This window comes from Phaethon aethereus (assembly GCF_964289735.1).
Source record: "Phaethon aethereus genome assembly, chromosome: 18".
Classification (NCBI taxonomy): domain Eukaryota; kingdom Metazoa; phylum Chordata; class Aves; order Phaethontiformes; family Phaethontidae; genus Phaethon; species Phaethon aethereus.
Genome location: NC_138594.1, coordinates 6,931,131 through 6,949,936, shown reverse-complemented (window position 1 = coordinate 6,949,936; position 18,806 = coordinate 6,931,131). Strand labels below are relative to the sequence as shown.

Below are 18,806 nucleotides of genomic sequence, written 5' to 3'. Positions count from 1 at the left end.
CCAGAGGACTGCCCCCCTCCCGGCGCTGGTCCCGCCCGCGCGCGGAAGGAAGATGGCGGCGCCCAGCGCGGCGGGGTTGGCCTGGCGGCTGCGGGCCTGGCTGCCCCGGTAAGCGGGGCCGGGGGAGCGGGCGCGGTGTGCGCTTCACCCGGAAATCCCCGCACAAGCGATGGGGCGTTCCCCGGCCCGGGCCGCGCACGGGTTGGCTGTTTTCTGGGCTCCCGGGTGACGCCGCCGTGGTCTCGCGCGGGTTTCCGTACAGCAAGCGCCGTGGACTGTCTGCGGGGCTCGTGGAACCCGGCCTTCCCGCGTGGGGTCCGTCACGGGTGCGCGTGCTGACCCGCTGTGCCGGAGGGTCACAAGGATCTCGGTACACCCCTTGCTCCTTTCCAAAACACACCAAAATGCTGCCTCCTGCTGCGAAAAATGAATAAAATTCCAGTTTAAGGTACTCGTCCCGCTCCCATGAGCGGAGAACAATACTTACTGAAGCCACGCACAACCTGGGACCTGACAGCGTCCGGCCTGTGGGCCGTTCGGCCCTGGGGAGGCCCATCGGTGGGTACAGGCAAGGTCTGGCAGGAAGGCGAGCTCAGTGCAGCCAGCCTGCAGTGCCTGGAGCTGCGGCGTGGCACTCGCGTTCCGACCGGTCTCTTTGGCGTGGGGGTTGCCTGACAGTTTTGCAGCAAAACTGGGGGCCTTGTTGATTTGTGCCTCTGGCTCTGCTGCAGTGAGACAAGCAGTGGTGGAGAGGAAGGCAGAGATGCCTCTCAAGTCTAAGATGTCCTTCTGAGATATATTCACATCTGTCCGCATCCCCGTCGTGACATATTGCACGTGTCAGTTTACAGCCCTCCTTCTCCTCTTGTGCTTTGCAGGCTGACGCAGGTGAGATGGAGTCGCTACAACCCCAGTTTCTTAGAGCCAGAAGTGAACAAGGAATTGTATCAGAAACCTTGGGAGGAGCTATCTGAGGAGGAAAAGGAAAAACAAGAGCTTAAGGCTGTTCAACCCATAAAAGCTGCTCCTCCCAGTGTCTCCAGCTCTGTGTTCAGCGACCCTATGATCAGGTCAGAGAAAGCATCATCTCCTCTGTTACAGCTAGGTCCCATGGAGCCAAAATGCTTGGGAGCTCTGCTGTCCTCCTCAGCCTTTACTTGCTGTGCTTACACGTTGCCTTCTGTTACGGCACAATCCCTCTATTCTGGGTTAATCTTTTCCCTCAAAGCCTGACTGACTGACAGTGATTAGAGATAATTACAGCAGATCTAGCAGCACCCAGACTTAACCATGGGAACAACACAAAGGGGGGGTCTTATTTCTGTGGGTGATAAAATCAGAATTTAAATCAGATCACATTTGTCTTTGTGTTTACAGTAAATTCACCAATATGATGATGAAGGATGGAAATAAAGTGCTGGCCAGAAGCCTCATGGCTCAGGTGAGAACTCAAGTTTCTTCTCACTATTGTGTTAAAACAATACAAAATGGAAGGCTGGGACGTCAAGCCCACTGTAATTAGGAATTACCAAAACTCAGCTCATCTCTGCAGTCCTAGTGCATTTCCCTCTGCACACCCAATACTCTCACCTTTACCTGAACAGATGTACATTTTTTACAAGCCCCAACTGCATTCAGCTCACAGACCAGGTGGTGATAGCTTAATGGAGAACATTCTCTTTCCACTCTTCAGTGTCTCTTGGACCTTATGTAGAATCACAGAATCATTTAGGTTGGAAAAGACCCTTAAGATCATTGAGTCCAACTGTTAAACTAACACTACCAAGTCCCACTAAACTTATAGATGTAAGATACAAGCGTATACCCTTAAAAGCATACTTTTCTCAAAAGATCTTTCTTCCAGCTTGCTTTCATGCCTTGTCTTCTGTAGAACTTGCCAATGAAATCCCACAACTGTATCACCTATACGACACAGCTTTGACCCCTGCTCTGACATACAGTAACTGGTTTTAGCTGGTGGTCCCATCTGGTCTGTTCCAGCCCTTGAAACAGGGACATACATTGCCCAAATGTTCCCCAAGTAACTGCTGATTCCTTGTGACAGAAAACCACACAGATTTGGGGCTCTTCAGTCCAGGCTTTGGGGGGGAGGATGCTTAGTGCACACAGACCTGTATTCCTGTCACCACTTTGTCCCTGCCCTCCTTCTGGCCCAGATCTGTGCTACTTGGCCTCTTCACCCCAAATGCAATGTCCTATAAAGAGACTGAAGAACTGGAAGAGGGTGAAGTAAAACTTGAGTTAGAGAATCCCCGACTGGCCTGTTGCCTACAGGGCTAGAAAACCAGCTGCTCAAGTGAAAATGGTGTGCTTGTAGAGGTGTTGTAACTTCATGGAGTAGGATAATCCATCTGCTGTGCATGTTTCCTTTCTTATCTTTGTCCCAAGACTCTAGAGGCCATTAAGAGGAAGCAGCTGGAGAAGTACCACAAAGCTCCAGAAGATGAGAAGGAGACAATTGAGTGCAACCCTTATGTCATTTTCCACCAGGCTCTGAAAAACTGCCAGCCCATCATTGGGCTCAGCAGCATCACAAAAGGAGGCAAAACCTACCAGGTGAAAAGGGGAGGCCTGGGAGCACATCTGGTCAGGAATTAGCTAGGGAAGCAGATGAACTGGTTTCCGCCCCTTAGCTCAAGCTTTCCTCTCCTTGGAAAGAGCGCCATTTTGCAATCTGGATTAAAACACCACCTAGAAACTGTCCAAGATCAGGACTCCAGCCTGTGAGCATGGTAATTCCTCTGTCAGCAGCAGTCTCTGCTTCTCTGACCAGACAAGAAGAGTACGCAGCAAATGTTGTCCAAGGAGACAGGGATCAGTGACTTGCAGCAAAAGAATTGGCAGTCCCGGGACTACCAGTCCCATCATCTCTGCTGCGTTGTGTTGCTTGGGTAGAGGCCCCAAAGCTCTGGGGGGGGTCAGCATAGCAGAAAATGTCAGTTAGATACAGTGCAATATTTAAAGCACGAGCAGAATCTGTCTCTAAGTATGGGCTCTGCACCACTCAAGACCTGATGGAGAAATGAGATGTGGAGGCATTTCTCTGTCATTCAGTGCAGGGCAGTGGTGATCACCTCCCACTTCAGCTAGCACAAACCAGCCTGGATCCAGTTCCCAAAGAGGCCAGAAGTCCTTACAAAGGCCAGCATCTGCCAGCAGTACCCAAGGCTGATCAGAATTTCCATTTTGGTAGCAATGGCCAGTTTCTATGGACAGAGGAGGTGAACTGGCACATATCAGCTGTTGGGAGCTGGTTTTACTGCAGAGAACAGCATGCTGCCACTGGAGTCACAGCATGGTGTAAATCTACATGTGTCCAGCTGGACCTTTACGACCACCGGAGAAGAGCAGGTTACTGCACCCTCACAGTGTGATAACTGTTACTGTTTAAACCTTTCCCAGGTCCCGGTCCCTCTGAAGGACAATCGGAAGCGCTTCCTGGCCATGAAGTGGTTAATCACCGAGTGCAGGGAGAACAAGAACCGTCGGATGTTGATGCCCGAAAAACTCTCCCAGGAGCTGCTCCAGGCCTTCAACAACGAAGGGCCCATCATCAAGAAGAAGCACATGCTGCACAAGACAGCAGAGGCCAACCGGGCTTACGCCCACTTCCGCTGGTGGTAGGGACTCTGTGCACAGGACATAATGCCACCACTCCCATGGCCTGGAGAGCAGAGCCCCGGGGCTGCTGGCCTGGGAGAAGAGGGAAGGGGTGGAAGGGGCTTCCAGCCAGCATCTGAACTTAAGCCAGGGACAGCCCATGCAATCCCCACAAAGTTAATTTCCTTTGTGCTTGTTTGGATGGGGGAAGGGGGAACTTGAAGGAGTTACCGACCCCTGCACAGATGCTGTAGTTACTTCATAATCACTTTCCTGTGAAGAGAAGCCTTAGATGTTTTTCTTAGAGCAATGCTGTACAAAATAATCTTCCACTTACCTGTTTCCTGGGGACTTCTAAGTGTCTCTACTCCTGTAACCAGTAATGTTTTTCCCTTTTTAGCTGCACAGCTAAGAACAGAGCTGCATTTTTTTCCATACCATAACCAGCCTTAGCTTGATTGGTTCAAAAGGCTTCTTTTTGATTTTTGGTTCTGACCATCAGCAACATTGTCTGAACAGATTTGATGGGGTTATTAACAGAAAAAATAAAACCAGTTTTATGGGGAAGGTTTCTCGATTCCAAACCTTTGTGTCTGTTGCTTGAATCTCATGCTGCTCTTTCCAGCTACCCTGGTTGTATAAAGCCATGCTGACACACCGGAGAAGAAAATGAGTATTGCAGCCTTAAGGCTTCAGTCAGGAACAACTTTTAAGTATCGTTCACAGCTCAGCAGCTGTGTAGAGAGAAAACAGGACACATGTTAGTGGAAAACTTTTATTAGAAAAAACCTTCAATAGACTGTCTTGTTTCCTTTCCTCCTCTCCCATTCTTATATGAAACATACCATAGTTGAAACTTGCAAAATTTTGAAAAAACATGACAGTTATTGTATAAAACTTATAAAACCTGTTCCTAGCTACATGTGCTCGGGGACCTATCCAGGCTGCCCTGTGGCTAGTGGCCCATGGGGGAGGCTGTGTTGCGTGCAGGTACAGCCAGTGTGCTGGGTGAAGCCTGGGAAAAAATAGCACTTGGCTGAGCTGTTTGTGAGGCCACAGTGTTTTCCGTGACTTGTTCCAGAGAACCAGGTACAAACTGAGCTGTGAAAGATTTCCCCTCTGCCTCCCACAGCTCTGCTGGCTCTCGGGTGAATCAAAATGGTTTCAGCCTCAACTATACTTTCCTTAACACTCATATAAAATGCTGGTTTGAGCTAGAAGCCTTCCTTGCCCTTTGCTGGCAGCAGCCCAGTATCAGACAAAATCAGTGGGAGAACTTGCTGGTTTAAATGTGCCCTGCCCTTCCCACCTCTCCAAACTGCCAAAGTCAGGCTAGCACCAGTTGTGGCCTGACAGTTACGTGCCCAGAGGCTCTAGCCAGTATAAATCCTATTTACACGAAGTGCTAGAAAAACATTAACATGAGAAGAAATTCAAACTTGGTATGAAGCTTGCTGGTGAAAGTGCTGGGGACATCTCTCCACCTCTGCTGTAGAGAGGTTAATCTGTCACTTCGCTGTAATAGTATTTCTGGGCAGCGTCCGTCATCTTCCAGTCGGCAGCCCGAAACTCAATGATCTCCAGCAATAGGAGCTGGGACAGGGAGCTGAGCCCCTCCTGCAGAAGGAAGCCATCTCGGAGGAGGGAGAAGAGCTCATCCATCCGCTGCGAGTTCATCTTCTCCAGCTGCTCGCCTATGCGATGGAGCTGTAGGACCAGGCAGTCCACCTTCAGAAGGAAGAGAAGAAGATGGCTGAGTACAAAGGAATGGGGAGGTTTGGCACATCTCTGTTGAGGTCCCTATCAGTCACTTATGGACCAACTCATCCTGTGCCTTCTGTTCTGGACTTCCAACAGGCAACGGTTCTGCTACCCCCAAGTTGCTGTGATCCAGGAGGCAGGAGAGGCTGAATCTTTTCCAATCTGTTGTAGTAAAAGCGCTGGAAAAGCACATCCTGAACTCCCCTGCCTCTTAGACAAAATTGCCAGAGAAATGCGCCCGCAACAGGTGGAAAAGTGTTAATTTTCTGCAGGATGTCCACGAGGAGATGGCAAGGCTGAAGCTGAGGCTGGAGTAAGGAGGTGCCTCCAAGAACAGAGGGAAGTGGCTGGAACACACACTAAAGGTCTTAGAAGGTCCAGTGATTTGCAGGAAATGGGCACTAACTTGGTCTTTGGAGAAAAGGGGAAAGTTGATGGGTTGCAGAGGTGGGAGGGTTGTGGCAAGATGAAAAAAAAGCCCAAAGGGCCCATCCAAGGGCCCCTACATTTTACAGGGACCCCACGGCTACGGTGCCTCAGCAGGTCAGTGTGACAGCTGCTTTTCCAGGTGTCCGGTAACCAGGGCTGCTGGAAAAGCAGCTAGTTTCTGTGAAAATGGGGGAGAGTCGTCATCTGTGTTTTTCTCATATGATGCGAGGTGAACCTGCATAACATCAGACGGCCTCTGCTTCGAAGGATGGCTGGGCTGCTGAGTCTCCAGGGACAACACTTGGGCAATAGGGAGAAAAGCTGCTCCGAGGGAGGACATGCAGCCTGGGCCACAGAGTCACAACCTGCACCTCCATCCTGCTTCCTTCTGGGCTGCAAAATCCTCCTGCCCAGCAGGTCTCCTTCAGTGTGTACTGGGGAGACAGCTCTCCTTCCTCTGCACCAGGACGCGGAGACAGCATGCCCCTCGGGCTGTACTTTTTGCTGGTCCTTGGCAGGACAACAGGAGAATTAGTAGCCCTTTTCCCTGCACTCACCTCTTCCTCCTTCCGCAAGCTGTCAGGCTGTGCCAGCCGGAACAGACAGTCATAAACAGGGTTCACCAGAGCCATCATGGGCATGTTGTTCACCTATAAGGAGGCAGGAGCCATCGTCAGCTTCTGGGGCCAGAAAGAGAGGAATCTGCAGCTATTTTAAATAGTTGTTCCCTTGCTGCTCTTCAAAGAAGGGAGCAGAATTTAGTTGTGCTGCCAAATCCTGTATCGGTAGCATTTACATAGGAGACCAGACGTTCAAGTCTCCAAGAGCCAGAGAAGCTGAACAACTGATGTGAAAAACATCTATTTTTAAACGTAAGCAGGTAGTCATGGGAGATAAGCTTGTTGCAACAGCATTTTTCCTGCCTGCAGCTCTACTTGCTTCATTTTTACACCTACTACAAGCAGGCATCCAAGTATACACACTGCAAAAGCTTGCAGACAAACTCCACCAGTACATGCGCTAGAAATGATGTGAGCACCCATGGGGCCATTGGGACCTCATAGCCGCTAAACTAGTTCAGTCTGGGACATTTGGGAGCAGGCAAATCAGGGGATTTCAAACACCAGGTACAAAATACGGAAGCTCAGACTTTGTGACCGTTCCCGGAGATGGCTCTGTCTCTCCAAGCTTATTCACTTGCCCGTAGGTAGCAAGAGTGCGGGCAGCATCCTCGTGCAGAGAACTGGCTCTGGCCCCCACTGCTGAGCCGCGGCCCCAGGCTCCATGCAACACCCATCCAACACCCCTGCCTTTGGACCCCCAGGCCCTCTATGCTCCCCTAGGCAGCAGCAGCTGGGTGCTCCTGCTGTGGCTCCTTACCCTCAGGTAGTCGAAGATGTTGCAGATGAAGGTGACGTAGCAGATCCATGCCTGGAGCGAGCGGGTGCGCAGCTCCTCCCTGTCCTTGTACTCCTGCTGCAGCCGGTTCAGCAGGCTCCTCCGGAAGACGCTCTGGCTGACTTGTTTGCTCTCTGCCTACGAGCCCACAAAAGCAGGATGGAGGGATGAAATGGGGGTGTGAGAGGGGCAGGGAGATGCTGCTATTTGGGTGATGCAGGACCATGCAGATACCCTCCTGTGATTGCCCAGAGAGGCAGAAAAACTGCAGCTAACTGTCTCTGCTCACCGGCTGCGCGTCTGGATGCTGCCACTGCATGGGGCAAGCAGCAGAAGAGGAAAACTGGCTGAGGGGTCAGAGCTCAGGGCTTGGTGAAGCCTCTCCTGGCCCAGCCTAGGGACAACCCACAGAGGTTAAGCGTTTCACTGTCTGGACATGAGGAGCTCTCACCTGGATGATGGTGTAGCAGATGCGCCCTGCCTCCTTGCTGAACACACAGTCTTTGAGGGACTGGTCCACTATAATATTGGCCACTTTCTCCAGGTCCACATTGCTGGGGTCTGCAGAGAGGAGAAACACTGTCAGGACCCAGCACCCTTTGTGTCCTGCTTGCTTTGGGGTACCTGGAAAGCAGCCAAGGTTGGTGCAGGACCTGGTACAAGCATGTTATATGCTGCAAAACCTCATGCTCACTCCCACATCAAGAGCAACAGCCCCTCTCACACACCAGCTGCTTTGGAGGTACCATCTTCAATAGTGCACGGTCCTCCCAGGCTAGAGACACAGCCACCACGATGGGAAAGCAATAGAGGAAAGCAGATAATACGGGAAGCAAGAAGTTGATCTGAATCTGAAATTCCAGCATTGCTTCAAAGTTGGGTTAGCAGGAGCCAGATGTGCAAAATCCTGATGGGCTTTGAATAGAGACATGACTGGTGAGGAGACCCTGGAGCTGGAAGGACGAGATGGCCCCAGAGCAGGGAGGGACAGAGAGCAGGAACTAGGCACTGGAGAGGTGTGAGAGGCGGGGTCTGGGGAGAGATGCTGGGTTAGAGCAGAGGAGAAGGGTACCCCGAAATCACAGAAAACCCCAATGATGAGAACCAGGAGCTGAGTTTGAACAGCTGCACCATTAAACATTGATGAGAAGGTAAGAGGGGGCAAGAAGAGGCAAGGAGCAAAGACCTGATGGGATCCAGCCACAGATGAACAGCGTTTATGAAACAGCTTTTCTACACTTAGCAATTGGTGTTTCTTAAAGGAGTCCAAGCATCCAGCCTCATCTGCCAGCCAAGCTGCGTGTGGCAGAGGAGCTAGTAAAAAGCCTGCTGACCTTTGAGGGCTGTTTTCAGCAGCTTCTGAGTCTCGGTGTCAAATGACTGTATTTTATACTCTTCTTTGCCTGTTTCCCCCATGACTGGCTTCCTCCAAGGGCAAGAGTCAGGGCAACGGATGCGCTAATGACAGTCCCTGGGGAAAGAGCACACAGAGCTTAGTTGGACAGAGAGGCAGACCTCCACCCAGCCATTTGGCAAATACCATCTAGTGCTGGAGCACAGGCTGTTATCCTGACAGACTCCACCCCAAGGAAACTCCTCTGTTGTTAGGGCATCCAACTCCAGCCCTAGATCTGAGCAAAGCCTGACTCCCACATCTTTTTAAGCCTTGCTTCCTACCAGCCTATGATAGGACTTCATCTTCACAGCCTTTACATTTTTCTGATAGGAAAAAAGTATTTCAGTCTGTTGATCTGCAGGTTCAAAGTGGAGAACACATCAAGGCAAAATATACCTATCTTGCCTCAGAAGGCTTCCCTGTGGCTATATCACAGGGAGGCACATGCAGGAGCACCCCATGCAGCTGCTCCCTTGTGCCTTTGAAACACCCATTCAGTTGGTTTCACACAAAAGTCTGGGAAGAATCAAAGCCGGCACCTAAGCATCCAACGCACACTTGCCAGAGAGAGCAGAGCACCTCTCCTGCGCCAGAGCCAGGCTCCCTCAACTCCCAGAGAGACACAGCAAGCTCTGCAGCCAAATCGCCAACAGCAACAGCTCCCATCTCAGCCCCCTGCAGTCAAGCACAGCTCTCTGCAGTACCAACAGCTCCTAAATAGTCTCCAGATTAATTTTCTTCTACTTCATTATACAGCAAAGACAGCGAGAGGGTACGCACTGCACAGAGAGGAAGGGCTTGCTTTGACACGCACATGAGATGATCTGCTGGATGCAGGATTCCAGGCTGGCCAGACCCACAGCACAAACAGGAGAAGGCAATCGGCCAAATGAGTTTTGCCAACTCGTTGAAATTCCTAGCCCATTACTCACCCCTCTCTGTAAACAGGTCCCTATGCGGATTAAAGCTGAGCCCATCACCCTTTAGAGGCATGGGACACGTTATCACAGGCAGCCTGACCCCTGTGACTCACCACTTGCCATGAAGCCATGGCACAACACATAGTAACTCAGAGCAGAGGGCAGAGCTTGCTGGCGGGTAGAGGCTCTGCCCTCCTCTCCAGGAAGCCCTGGGCAGAACTTGCACCACGGGGGTGACAACCTGCTCACACTGCTCTCGCAGACGAAGCTCTCACCTGTACAGGGTTATCTGTCCTGGAATCTGCACAGAGGTTTCTTTCCCAGATGGATTCACAAGCAGCTGGGTGCCTGCCGTGCCACGTCTGGTTGGCAAACACCTTCTCATCTGACCTCTCCTCCTTCTGCACTTTCTCTCTCCCTCTCTATCTGCCCTCACGCTATTCTGCACTGCCAGTGGAGCAGCCCAAGCTCGCCAGCAGCCCTGTGTCCCACCAGCAGCATCACTGCATGGAAAGAACCTGGCGAGAGCTCAGGGCCACACACAGCAAAGCAGGAAGCGCCCGAGCCCGTCTGGCAGCGTCTCTGCCGTCACCGCCCAGCGCCTCTCCTGGAGCATCCTTCCCCACAGCTCCCTGGGGATGGGCACGGCTGCTTTGAACTGCTGCACCAAATAACCCTGCCCAGAGCAAACCACAGTGTGTGAGTGTAAAACCAGCCAGGCCTTGTCTGCACTGGAGATCCTGCTGCCAGGACCACCTTGCCCGGAGGACTGGTGGCAGTACGTGACACTGGCCACAGCATTACCCGTGGGTACCGATTCACCCTCTGCAAGTGGTCCCCACTAGACGACCTGTCCCAGGGGCTGATGTGGTTGGGGTTAGTGTACTCAGTCTGCCCGGGATCAGCCAGCCCGTGTGCCAGGGCCGTACCCTACGGGGGTCATACCTGACGGGACGGGCTGGATGTGCCCCGGCCATGGCAAGGGGAGGGAGAAGAGCAGCGAGTCTCCTCTGCCGCCCCTAAGCATCCGCCCGCGGCCGGCCGAGAGGCACTACCAGCCGCCCGGGACCCCCCTCCCATCCCCGCCGAGCCGCAGGTGGAAGCCCCAGCGCCGAGACGCCTCCTGCCCGGGGCACCCGGGCCGCCGGGAGCCCCCGCTGCTGCCCCGTCTCGCCCCAGCCCCGCAGGCAGCACAAGCCGAAGGGTCCCCGGCAGGGACGGGGCGGCGGATCCCGGGGAAAGCAGCCCGGGTGCCCCCGGACAGGGAAAGGGGAGCCGGGCGCAGCCCCACCGACCTGCCGGCCGCCCCCGCTGGGTCCTCTGTCCGCCGGGGCATCGCCGGAGCGTCCCGGGCCCCGCCGCCCCGGCCCCGCTCCCTCCCGGCACGGCCCAGGTTTCCTCTTAGGTCATTTCCTCGCCTGAGCCGGGGGAGGGACGGGCCGGGACGGGGCGGGAGAGCAGCGGCCGCCGCCGCAGCGCCACCGCCTGCGAGCGCCGGGCCACGGCGGGCCGCGGGGCTGCTCCTGGCCACGACCGCCGGCCTCCCGGGACCCCCCAGCACGGCCGGCTGCTCCGCTCCCCCTCGCCGGCGTTTGAAGGCAGCACTTACCCCGCTGTCCCGGTCTCCTTCGGGGCTCCCCCGCCGAGCACCGGCCGGGCTCTCCCGGTGAGAACTGCTCCCTGCTGCCGCTCTCCGGGTGAAAATCGGGTTTAATCCGCCCTCGTCTCCAGGCCAGGACAGGCTGCAGCGAGCGACATAAATCGGTAGAAAAAAAATCAGGAAAGGGGAGATGCATTAAACTAACTCACTGCAACAAGAGCTGAGTGAGGTATAACGTAGTACTTCACGTTTTTTCTCTAAACTCCCAACCATTTCACAGGGTAAGACCCCGCAGGGGTTGAAGCCTTCACAGCATTTAGATGACAGCAGAGCAGCCAGGCAGCTGAAAACCAGAGAACAGCCTCAGGAAATGCAGAGTGAGCAGTCTGTGAACATTTTCTGCAGCGCTGGTGTGGCCTGGCTAGATACAAAGAAAGCCTGAACTCACCCACCACGGGTGCGTGGCTCGGGACCAGCCGCTGTGGCTCTGACAGTCCCTCTCCGGCACAGCGGTGGGATCAGGCCTCACAAACCCCCTCGGCCAATCCCCCTTGGTGCAGTTCTCAACAGCGATACCCAAAGCGTCACCCTGAGCACCCAGAAGCCAGCGATGGGAAGGGAAAAACCAGATGGCTCCTGCCACCCCACACTCTGGGCTCTGATTATCCTCCCTTTTGGGCAGCAGGAGGGCCACAGCAGCCCTCCCGTGGGGTCCATCTGCGTGTATGCACTAGGAGGAAAGGAATAAACAAACTGCAGACAGACATGAGCATAACAAAATTTTTAATGTACCTTTTCTCAAAGGTAGGCACGTGTTGTGCGCATTGTGCTCGGATGCTTTCAGACAACAGCAACTGCAAAAGATCCACTCAGGCAACACAGCAAAATTCCGTAGAGAATCACAGCTCTACATCACAAGAGAAACTTAAACCCAAAATAAATACAATCTATTCCAAGCCTGACTGTAAAACATTCATTTCTTTTCAAAAATTATGCTGTGCAGCTCTGGATGAGCATCCTGAGAATAGGACTGTCCTAGGAACTCGGTGAGCCAGCCGGCGCTGCAGGAAACTGTGTTCATCACAGAACTTGTGCATCAATGTTCTCCCATCTGCGGCCAGCTAAGAGCGATGGTGGATCCGCTAACAACCACAGTGCAACTCGTCTTGAACACTTTGCCTGCTAAGGTGCTTTTGGACATTCTGATGGTAAAAAGGCACTAGACGAAAACAAACGCAATTGCTGAGCAGCTTGTGAGGTGAATTTCAGGCAACGCAAATCCCCACTGATAGGATTATATCAGAGTGAAATCCCAGCAATCCCAACGGGTAAAATCCAGCACAGTCTCACAGCAAGCCACTTGAAACTGAATTGCTGTGTAGTTTCTGAGAGCAAATCTGTCCTGGCATATGGGAGAAGAAGGTGACTACAGATCTCTCCCACCTCCCGCGCCTCTAGTTCTAGGAAATTTAGCTTCAAACAGCATGTGTTTTGCCAGAGCAGCATCAGAAATAAGACCTGTCCTCCTAGTGCTTAAACCAGCCTCATTCCCAAAGAGAAAACAATATTCCTGTCCCAGGCTTTTCCCCAGCAGCGATTCCCAGTCAGCAAACTGCACGTCGGAAATTTATGAGTGAGAGATGCTGCTGACCAGAGACGTGTAATGAGGCGACTGTAAGATGCAACTTCTAATATCATATAGTCGAGGTTGTCACTTCTTTCTCCTTCACTCACTAGGAGACCAGGTGCCTTTATGGGCCTATAACATTTATGATTAACAGCCCAAAGGGAAATATAAACCAGGCTCTGTGCCAAAGCCGTGTGACCAGGGAGTGTCTCTTCTACAGCCTTGGCCAGGCTGGCACAGTTTAAATTCTGACTTTGCCATCTGTTGGAAGGAGGAAAGCTCATTTAATGCAGAGCAGGAGGAAAAAACTACCCCAGAGAGGAGGAGCTGCCCTGTACTCTCCATTGCTGCCCTCTCTGCGGAGCAGACAAGTTGCATGCCTGTGAAGCTGTATGCCCACATCACCTCAAGCTCCACAGCACACTTGATTATCATCTTAGCAGAGCAGTTTTCTGTTCTTTATCCTTTGCCACTGTGGCAACCAAAGCAATTCTCTCCCTATTTCAGAGATTGCAATTCCCACTGCCGAGTTCCTAACCATTTTCCCTCTATTCTGTGCAGTTTAACAGCAACTCTTTGACATAAAATGGAAAACAAGTTTTGTAATGTTTAGACAGGATGGATGAGTCCTGACTTCCTATGGAAGCCTAGGTCAGCACAGAAAATTTTCTACTGTGGCCAGTCCTGTCCCTGCTAACCATGACAGCATTCCTTTCTACCAGCAGGCAGAAGGCAGTAACAACCCCAAACTGCTTGTGCCCGTTTTGAAATGACACATTTCTCTCCCTCAGAAGGATGCCATGAGGTTAAGTTCATTACTGGTTATGATGTCTTGCCAAGAACAACAGAGAAACAATAAACAAAGGCAAAATATTGTTAAGATTTTTGGGAAATCTCAGAAGAGCCTAAATAACACAGGGAAACACCAATAGGATTAAGGCACTTTGAGAAACTTTACTCCACATTCTTTGCGTTTTCTCCTCGAAGCAAAGCTGCCCGTTTTTAGAGCACATGCAGCTCACACTCCCTCTTCAAGGCTCATATATTAACCTCCTGCCTGACAATGACGCTGCTCAGTGAATTTAATTTTACATAGCTCTCAAAGTCACCTGCAGTGAAACAGCCCCTTTGCACTCCAAGATCTCAAACCACAGCAGACACAAAGTTATTTGGCCTGGGCTTGCAAGGGCTCTCTCTAGATATCTCAGCCACCAGTGAAACAGCTGCTCTTTAAAAACAGCTTCTCACAATAGTTCAGGATAAGCGAGCAATGCTGATATGCTCAAAACCACCAGGAGAAGTTGCGTCAATGGAATGGAATTGGTCATTCCATTTGGAATTCAGCCAGGCCATTTGGGATTAACACCCTGAATATTGCAAAAGAGCCACAAGAAGTTCTGCATTAAGAGAAGAACGATCAAACCATCCTCTAAATACCTGCAATGCTCTGCCCTATCCACCACTTGCCAGATGACTAAACAGAGGCTCTTCCTCGGAAGTCTGCCTTCCGCATACTGGCCACACCCTACTCAGCTTGAAAAAAACAGAGAATAAAAGAGGAGGAAGAAAGTAATTTTCCTCTTTTCCCTGTTATGTAAATCAGAGGGTTAGTGTTTTGGTTTTTTTTTACCATTCACCTTTGAAACTCCAGAAAAACACTTCTCCAGCTCTAATTCAATCATCCTTTTCTTGTCAAACACCGTGCTAAGACAACCAATTCCGATTTGATGTTCGGTTCTCTCACTTCAGCTAATCTTGTCAAAACATTTTCATCTGTTAGCACCACTGTAGGACTGAGGTTCAGAAATATTTTGAGGCTGCTACAGAAATACTTGCTAGAAATATTCAAAGGTGGTAGTTAAAAAAAAAAAAAAAAAGACATTTACTAGTTTCCACAGGACTTTTCCTTCATTATTGCAACTTAGCCTAAGTATTTCTAAAACTCTACACAGCATTTATTTACTCATTGCTCTGAAGCAAAGAACCCCGAAGTAAGAATTGGGCTTGTGCGTTGAATCTCCTTAGAGTGGGATCCTCAACCTGCAGGTCTACTTGTAAAAAGCATGACTGAGGCAATGCAAAACCCTAAGACATGTAAGGCAAGACATGCAGGGATAGAAATGGGCGCTTAAGATACAATCAAGCTTACCAGAGTTAAAGAAAGAGAAAATCTGGGTCAGCATGACCCACTAGAAGATTCTGTGTTTAAAGTGGCCGAGAATGTGCAGCCAGTGAGTGGTAATCAAGAAGCAGGAACTAGCAGCAAAGAAACGGAAAACTGAGGTTCTGTGCACACTAAAGAGGCTTTTAGCTGACAGCAGGAAAGAGCTACCTGTGCAACACAGAGAAAAGAACATGGTGCAAACAGCAGGCCACAGAGCAAGGAAATAAAGCTGTGCGGATGCAGTGATAGGAAGTGACGTATGTTGATTAAGCAGCATTAGCTAGGCCAGGATCCCTTTCTGTGATCCAGGGCAAGCACAGGAATTCACCGACTTTATTGGGTGCCTTTTCAGAGCACAGTGTCTGCTAGGCAGTTGTCTGGTTGGTTCCACACTCCCCCCACTAAAAGTGTGCTGATATTAGAGGAGCCAGAAAAAAAGTGCTCAGTTGAACAGCTTCCAGCAAAGCAGTTCAGTGTCTTCAGCAGAACTGCAGTTGCCTTCTCCTCCTGCTTGGTCCCAGGAGGTGACTTCCTATAGGCTGGTGGAGCTCTGACATTTCCAACATGCTCATGGCAGAGCACAGCCATCAGTTTCCCCTCCTTCAGGAGAACACCAGGTAGCCACATACATGCCCCTTTCAGCCTGCCTTCCTCGTAGCGCTGTCAGTGTTCTTCAGTGAACACAGGAGGCTACAGAACAGCTCATACCAAAAGAAGACAAGGCCAGTAGAGACAGCAGCCTTCAGCAAGCTGGGTGAAAGGCCCTTGAAGAATCCACTCGGGCCTTCCTCTCGCATGATCTGCCTTATGCAGTCCAGGAGACCCCTATACATCCGTACCTGGGAGAGAAATAGTGAAAAGGTTAAACAAGAAAAATCCAGGACAACTTACCTGAAAAAGAACACAGAGAGCCCCAGACTGTATCACTGAAACATAATCTAGACATGCAGCCTGCAGATGCCTTTCTGGCTCTTATTATAACTGAAAGTTTCAGACAGTCAGTTTGTAGAGAGTGCGGTAGAGGAAAAGCCATCAGCAATGGCTTATGCAAATCATTCTAACTGAATGCCCATAAAAATCTTTATGCTACGACAGCATGTATTATTTATGGCACACATTTGTGAAGTAATTATTTCAGATTGTGCTGCTACTGTTTTCCATCCCCGTCATTCTCCAAAGAGGGACAACTTTTCAGTTTTCTGACAGAATGAAAACAAAGCTACAGTACCTGTAAGTCTCTGAATTAGCTATCTGCATGTCATTGCGTCACACTGTGAAGGTTTAACATCTTGTGACACATCAATATTTAAAACAAATTCCGTACCTCATTGGAAGAGGAAAGGCATCCAGTGCAATAGCTTAAGACTTCAAATTCCTATCCCAGAGCTTCTTGAGGTACAGACTGATTTGCTTCTCAGATCCAAGGAATTTGAAGGAAAAAAGAAAACTTCCACATTTCCAGGAAAAAAAGATACAGCTCCTTGAAAGTTCTGTATTTGTCTTACAGTGTACTTTGAGGTGGTAAGGGTGGTGCTAAAGAACACCACAAGTATTTAATTTGCTTTGAATTTCAGGATGTTCTGTACATAAGACACATGCTGAACACTTGTTGCCCATTCCTTGTATCAAAATAATAATTGCAGAAAAGGATCCCGACAGGCAGGTGATCCCAGCATAAACCTAGTGTCATCCTCTGCTAGTAATTTGGTCCTGAATCACAAATACCAAGCTGCAACTAGAAAAGTGAAGTAAATCGAAACCCCTTTCCCTGCCTAACTCATCCCCAGCTCTGAGACAGCCAACCTGATGGAGATGGATGAGAAGGCAGAGCACAGGACATTGTGCTGGACAATGTCATAAAATGAACACAGTTTATTCATGCACCTATTCCCATTATTAAGAGAGACCAATCCTCAGCTCCCAGAAGTTCCCTGGGACATCCCAACCCAAACCTGAACAGAACAGGCAACACTGGTGAATCATCACTGCATTCTGATGATGACTGGCTCAGTATTGTCTTGATGCAAATCCACACTTAGGAAAATCAGTCAATTCCAGCATCTCTCACCTGCCCGAAGGCTGCCCGGGCATGTTCAAAGCCACGCACTTGCAGTCGTTTTTTGAACAGGTCAAAAGGGTAAGTGAGGGTTTTGCTGATGATTCCGGCACAGCTGCCACAAACAAGGTTTTTAACATTGCCTGAGAAGCAGAAAGGGGAGAGAAAAAAAGAGGATAAGCAGGGAGTTCTGATTAAAGAGTCACGAGAGGTAAGTTAAAAATCACTTTTCACAAGAAGTAAGGCCAAAAAGGCCCTTCAAAGTTACATCACCTCTTCTGCATAGTTTGGGCCACAGAATCTCAATCTGTATTTTGTGCATCAGGCTCATAATGCCCGTTGGAGCCAGAGCGTAATATCTCCTCTTGGTTCATTACACTGATTTACGCTTTTGCTCTGCCAAGTGGCATTGCACAAAAAACCCCCCAGTCACCAGAGAATCTGCCACTAGTGGATGGAAGAGTTTTCATGCCCCCAAGTAAAAGCCCACTCACTGGAAATCTTGAACTCCTGATTGCTCATACTGACTTATTCGGGATTGGAATAAGTCACAAGCTGACACTGCTTGATGATTTCAGAGGCTTGTGGGAAATGAGTTTTGTGATACCAGACTTTTTCCTGACAAACATGAGTTCCCAGCACAAAACCACCATCAGTCTCTGCCATCTAAAAATAAATATGCAGACACGATATTGAAAAGTCTCGTTCTGCTATCTGAAGAAATTCCATTAAGGAACAAAACCACGCTGATCCTGCACACACTCTCTCTCTGGGAGGCACTAGTGTCTAGAACTGTCAAGGTGACGGGTTGCATCAGGATGAGATTGTCTTACAACGGCTCTAGAAATCAACACAAAAATACCAAATCAAGAGCTTGGCAGTTTTAAATTAGGCTAAATGAATCCTCTTCTGTAACAGCTGTGCTGGAATCAGCAGGCAGATTTCCTGAGGAAATACAAGAGTCCTATCCCCACAACACTAAAGAAACTGAGAGAAGCATTACGCCAGCACTGTTCTCCCACAGTATGAGTAATGTGACACAGCTCAAGAAAGAGTATCCTGGCCTGTGACACTTCACTTTCCCATCCATCCACATTTCTATCATGGTTATGCCGTAACATGAGCTGTTTGTAAACTTCACTGTACTTATTTTTACAGTATCTGTGCAGGGGTAAGAATGAGAGATGGGAAACTGAGATACTTTCAGATGTTGTATCAAAAAGGGTGATAGGACAGAAAATTGAGCTCACATCAGTCTCCCAAACTAGCATTCATCCTCTCTTTCTCCCCAGATCACAGATATCACCCTCCCAAGTGCCTACCTCCTTTCTTTCCTTCAGCTGGAATCACCCATTCAGAAAACTGTTGCAGGATGTTGTAAAAGGAGAACTGGAGACCAGCATACGGAAAGATAGCAATGATTGTGGGGGTCAAACCTCTATAGAAAGTCTGAGGCCCTTCTGTCTGGTACATCATCACCACTGCATGGCGAAGGTTGCTATAGATCTAGACAATAAAGAGGCAGGCTTGCTAGTGAAACAGGCTTAAAAACAGCTTAAAAACCAAAGGTCAGGTTATTTCCCAGTAACGAGGACAGGAATTTCCCACTGCCCAAAATACAACTGACTGATTTTCAGCACAAAGCAATGGACAAAGTGATTTTGCACATGTTCACCTGGTATTCTCAGCTAAGCCCTTGTGACTCTTGTAAGTCGACAGCCTAAGCCTACCTCTGAGCCAGAAGAGACTAACTGAACAAACGATCATTAGTTCTGCACTGAAAGGCCTGGGCTGACATTGTATCTCACATCCAAGCTGTGCTTCTGAGGGGAAG

General features: G+C 50.0%; 3 protein-coding genes across 4 annotated transcripts in view; 1 reads left to right on the top strand and 2 right to left on the bottom strand.

Moving 5' to 3' along the window:
- Positions 1-52: 52 nt before the first annotated feature.
- On the top strand, positions 53-3,645 carry MRPS7 (mitochondrial ribosomal protein S7; the record flags this gene model as incomplete). The annotated part of the gene is made up of 5 exons (XM_082008012.1): positions 53-108; positions 879-1,070; positions 1,378-1,441; positions 2,410-2,577; positions 3,424-3,645. 5 exons carry the CDS (start codon positions 53-55, stop codon positions 3,643-3,645), a joined length of 702 nt encoding a protein of 233 aa, XP_081864138.1.
- Positions 3,646-5,121: 1,476 nt separating this feature from the next.
- Positions 5,122-8,625, bottom strand: MIF4GD (MIF4G domain containing; the record flags this gene model as incomplete). Of its 2 annotated transcripts, XM_082008360.1 has the most annotated exons (5): positions 5,122-5,349; positions 6,369-6,461; positions 7,192-7,347; positions 7,661-7,770; positions 8,544-8,625. In XM_082008360.1, 5 exons carry the CDS (start codon positions 8,623-8,625, stop codon positions 5,122-5,124), a joined length of 669 nt encoding a protein of 222 aa, XP_081864486.1. The 2 variants fall into 2 exon arrangements, with proteins under 2 accessions (XP_081864486.1, XP_081864487.1); XM_082008361.1 differs by lacking the exon at positions 7,192-7,347.
- Positions 8,626-15,554: 6,929 nt separating this feature from the next.
- Positions 15,555-18,806, bottom strand: part of SLC25A19 (solute carrier family 25 member 19) — a gene marked incomplete at both ends in the record, with an annotated part of 4,646 nt that continues 1,394 nt past the window's right edge. The window contains 3 exons of the mRNA XM_082008275.1: positions 15,555-15,755; positions 16,985-17,115; positions 18,295-18,478. Of these exons, the coding sequence (XP_081864401.1) occupies positions 15,555-15,755; positions 16,985-17,115; positions 18,295-18,478 (516 nt within the window). The remainder of the gene's footprint in view (positions 15,756-16,984; positions 17,116-18,294; positions 18,479-18,806) is intronic.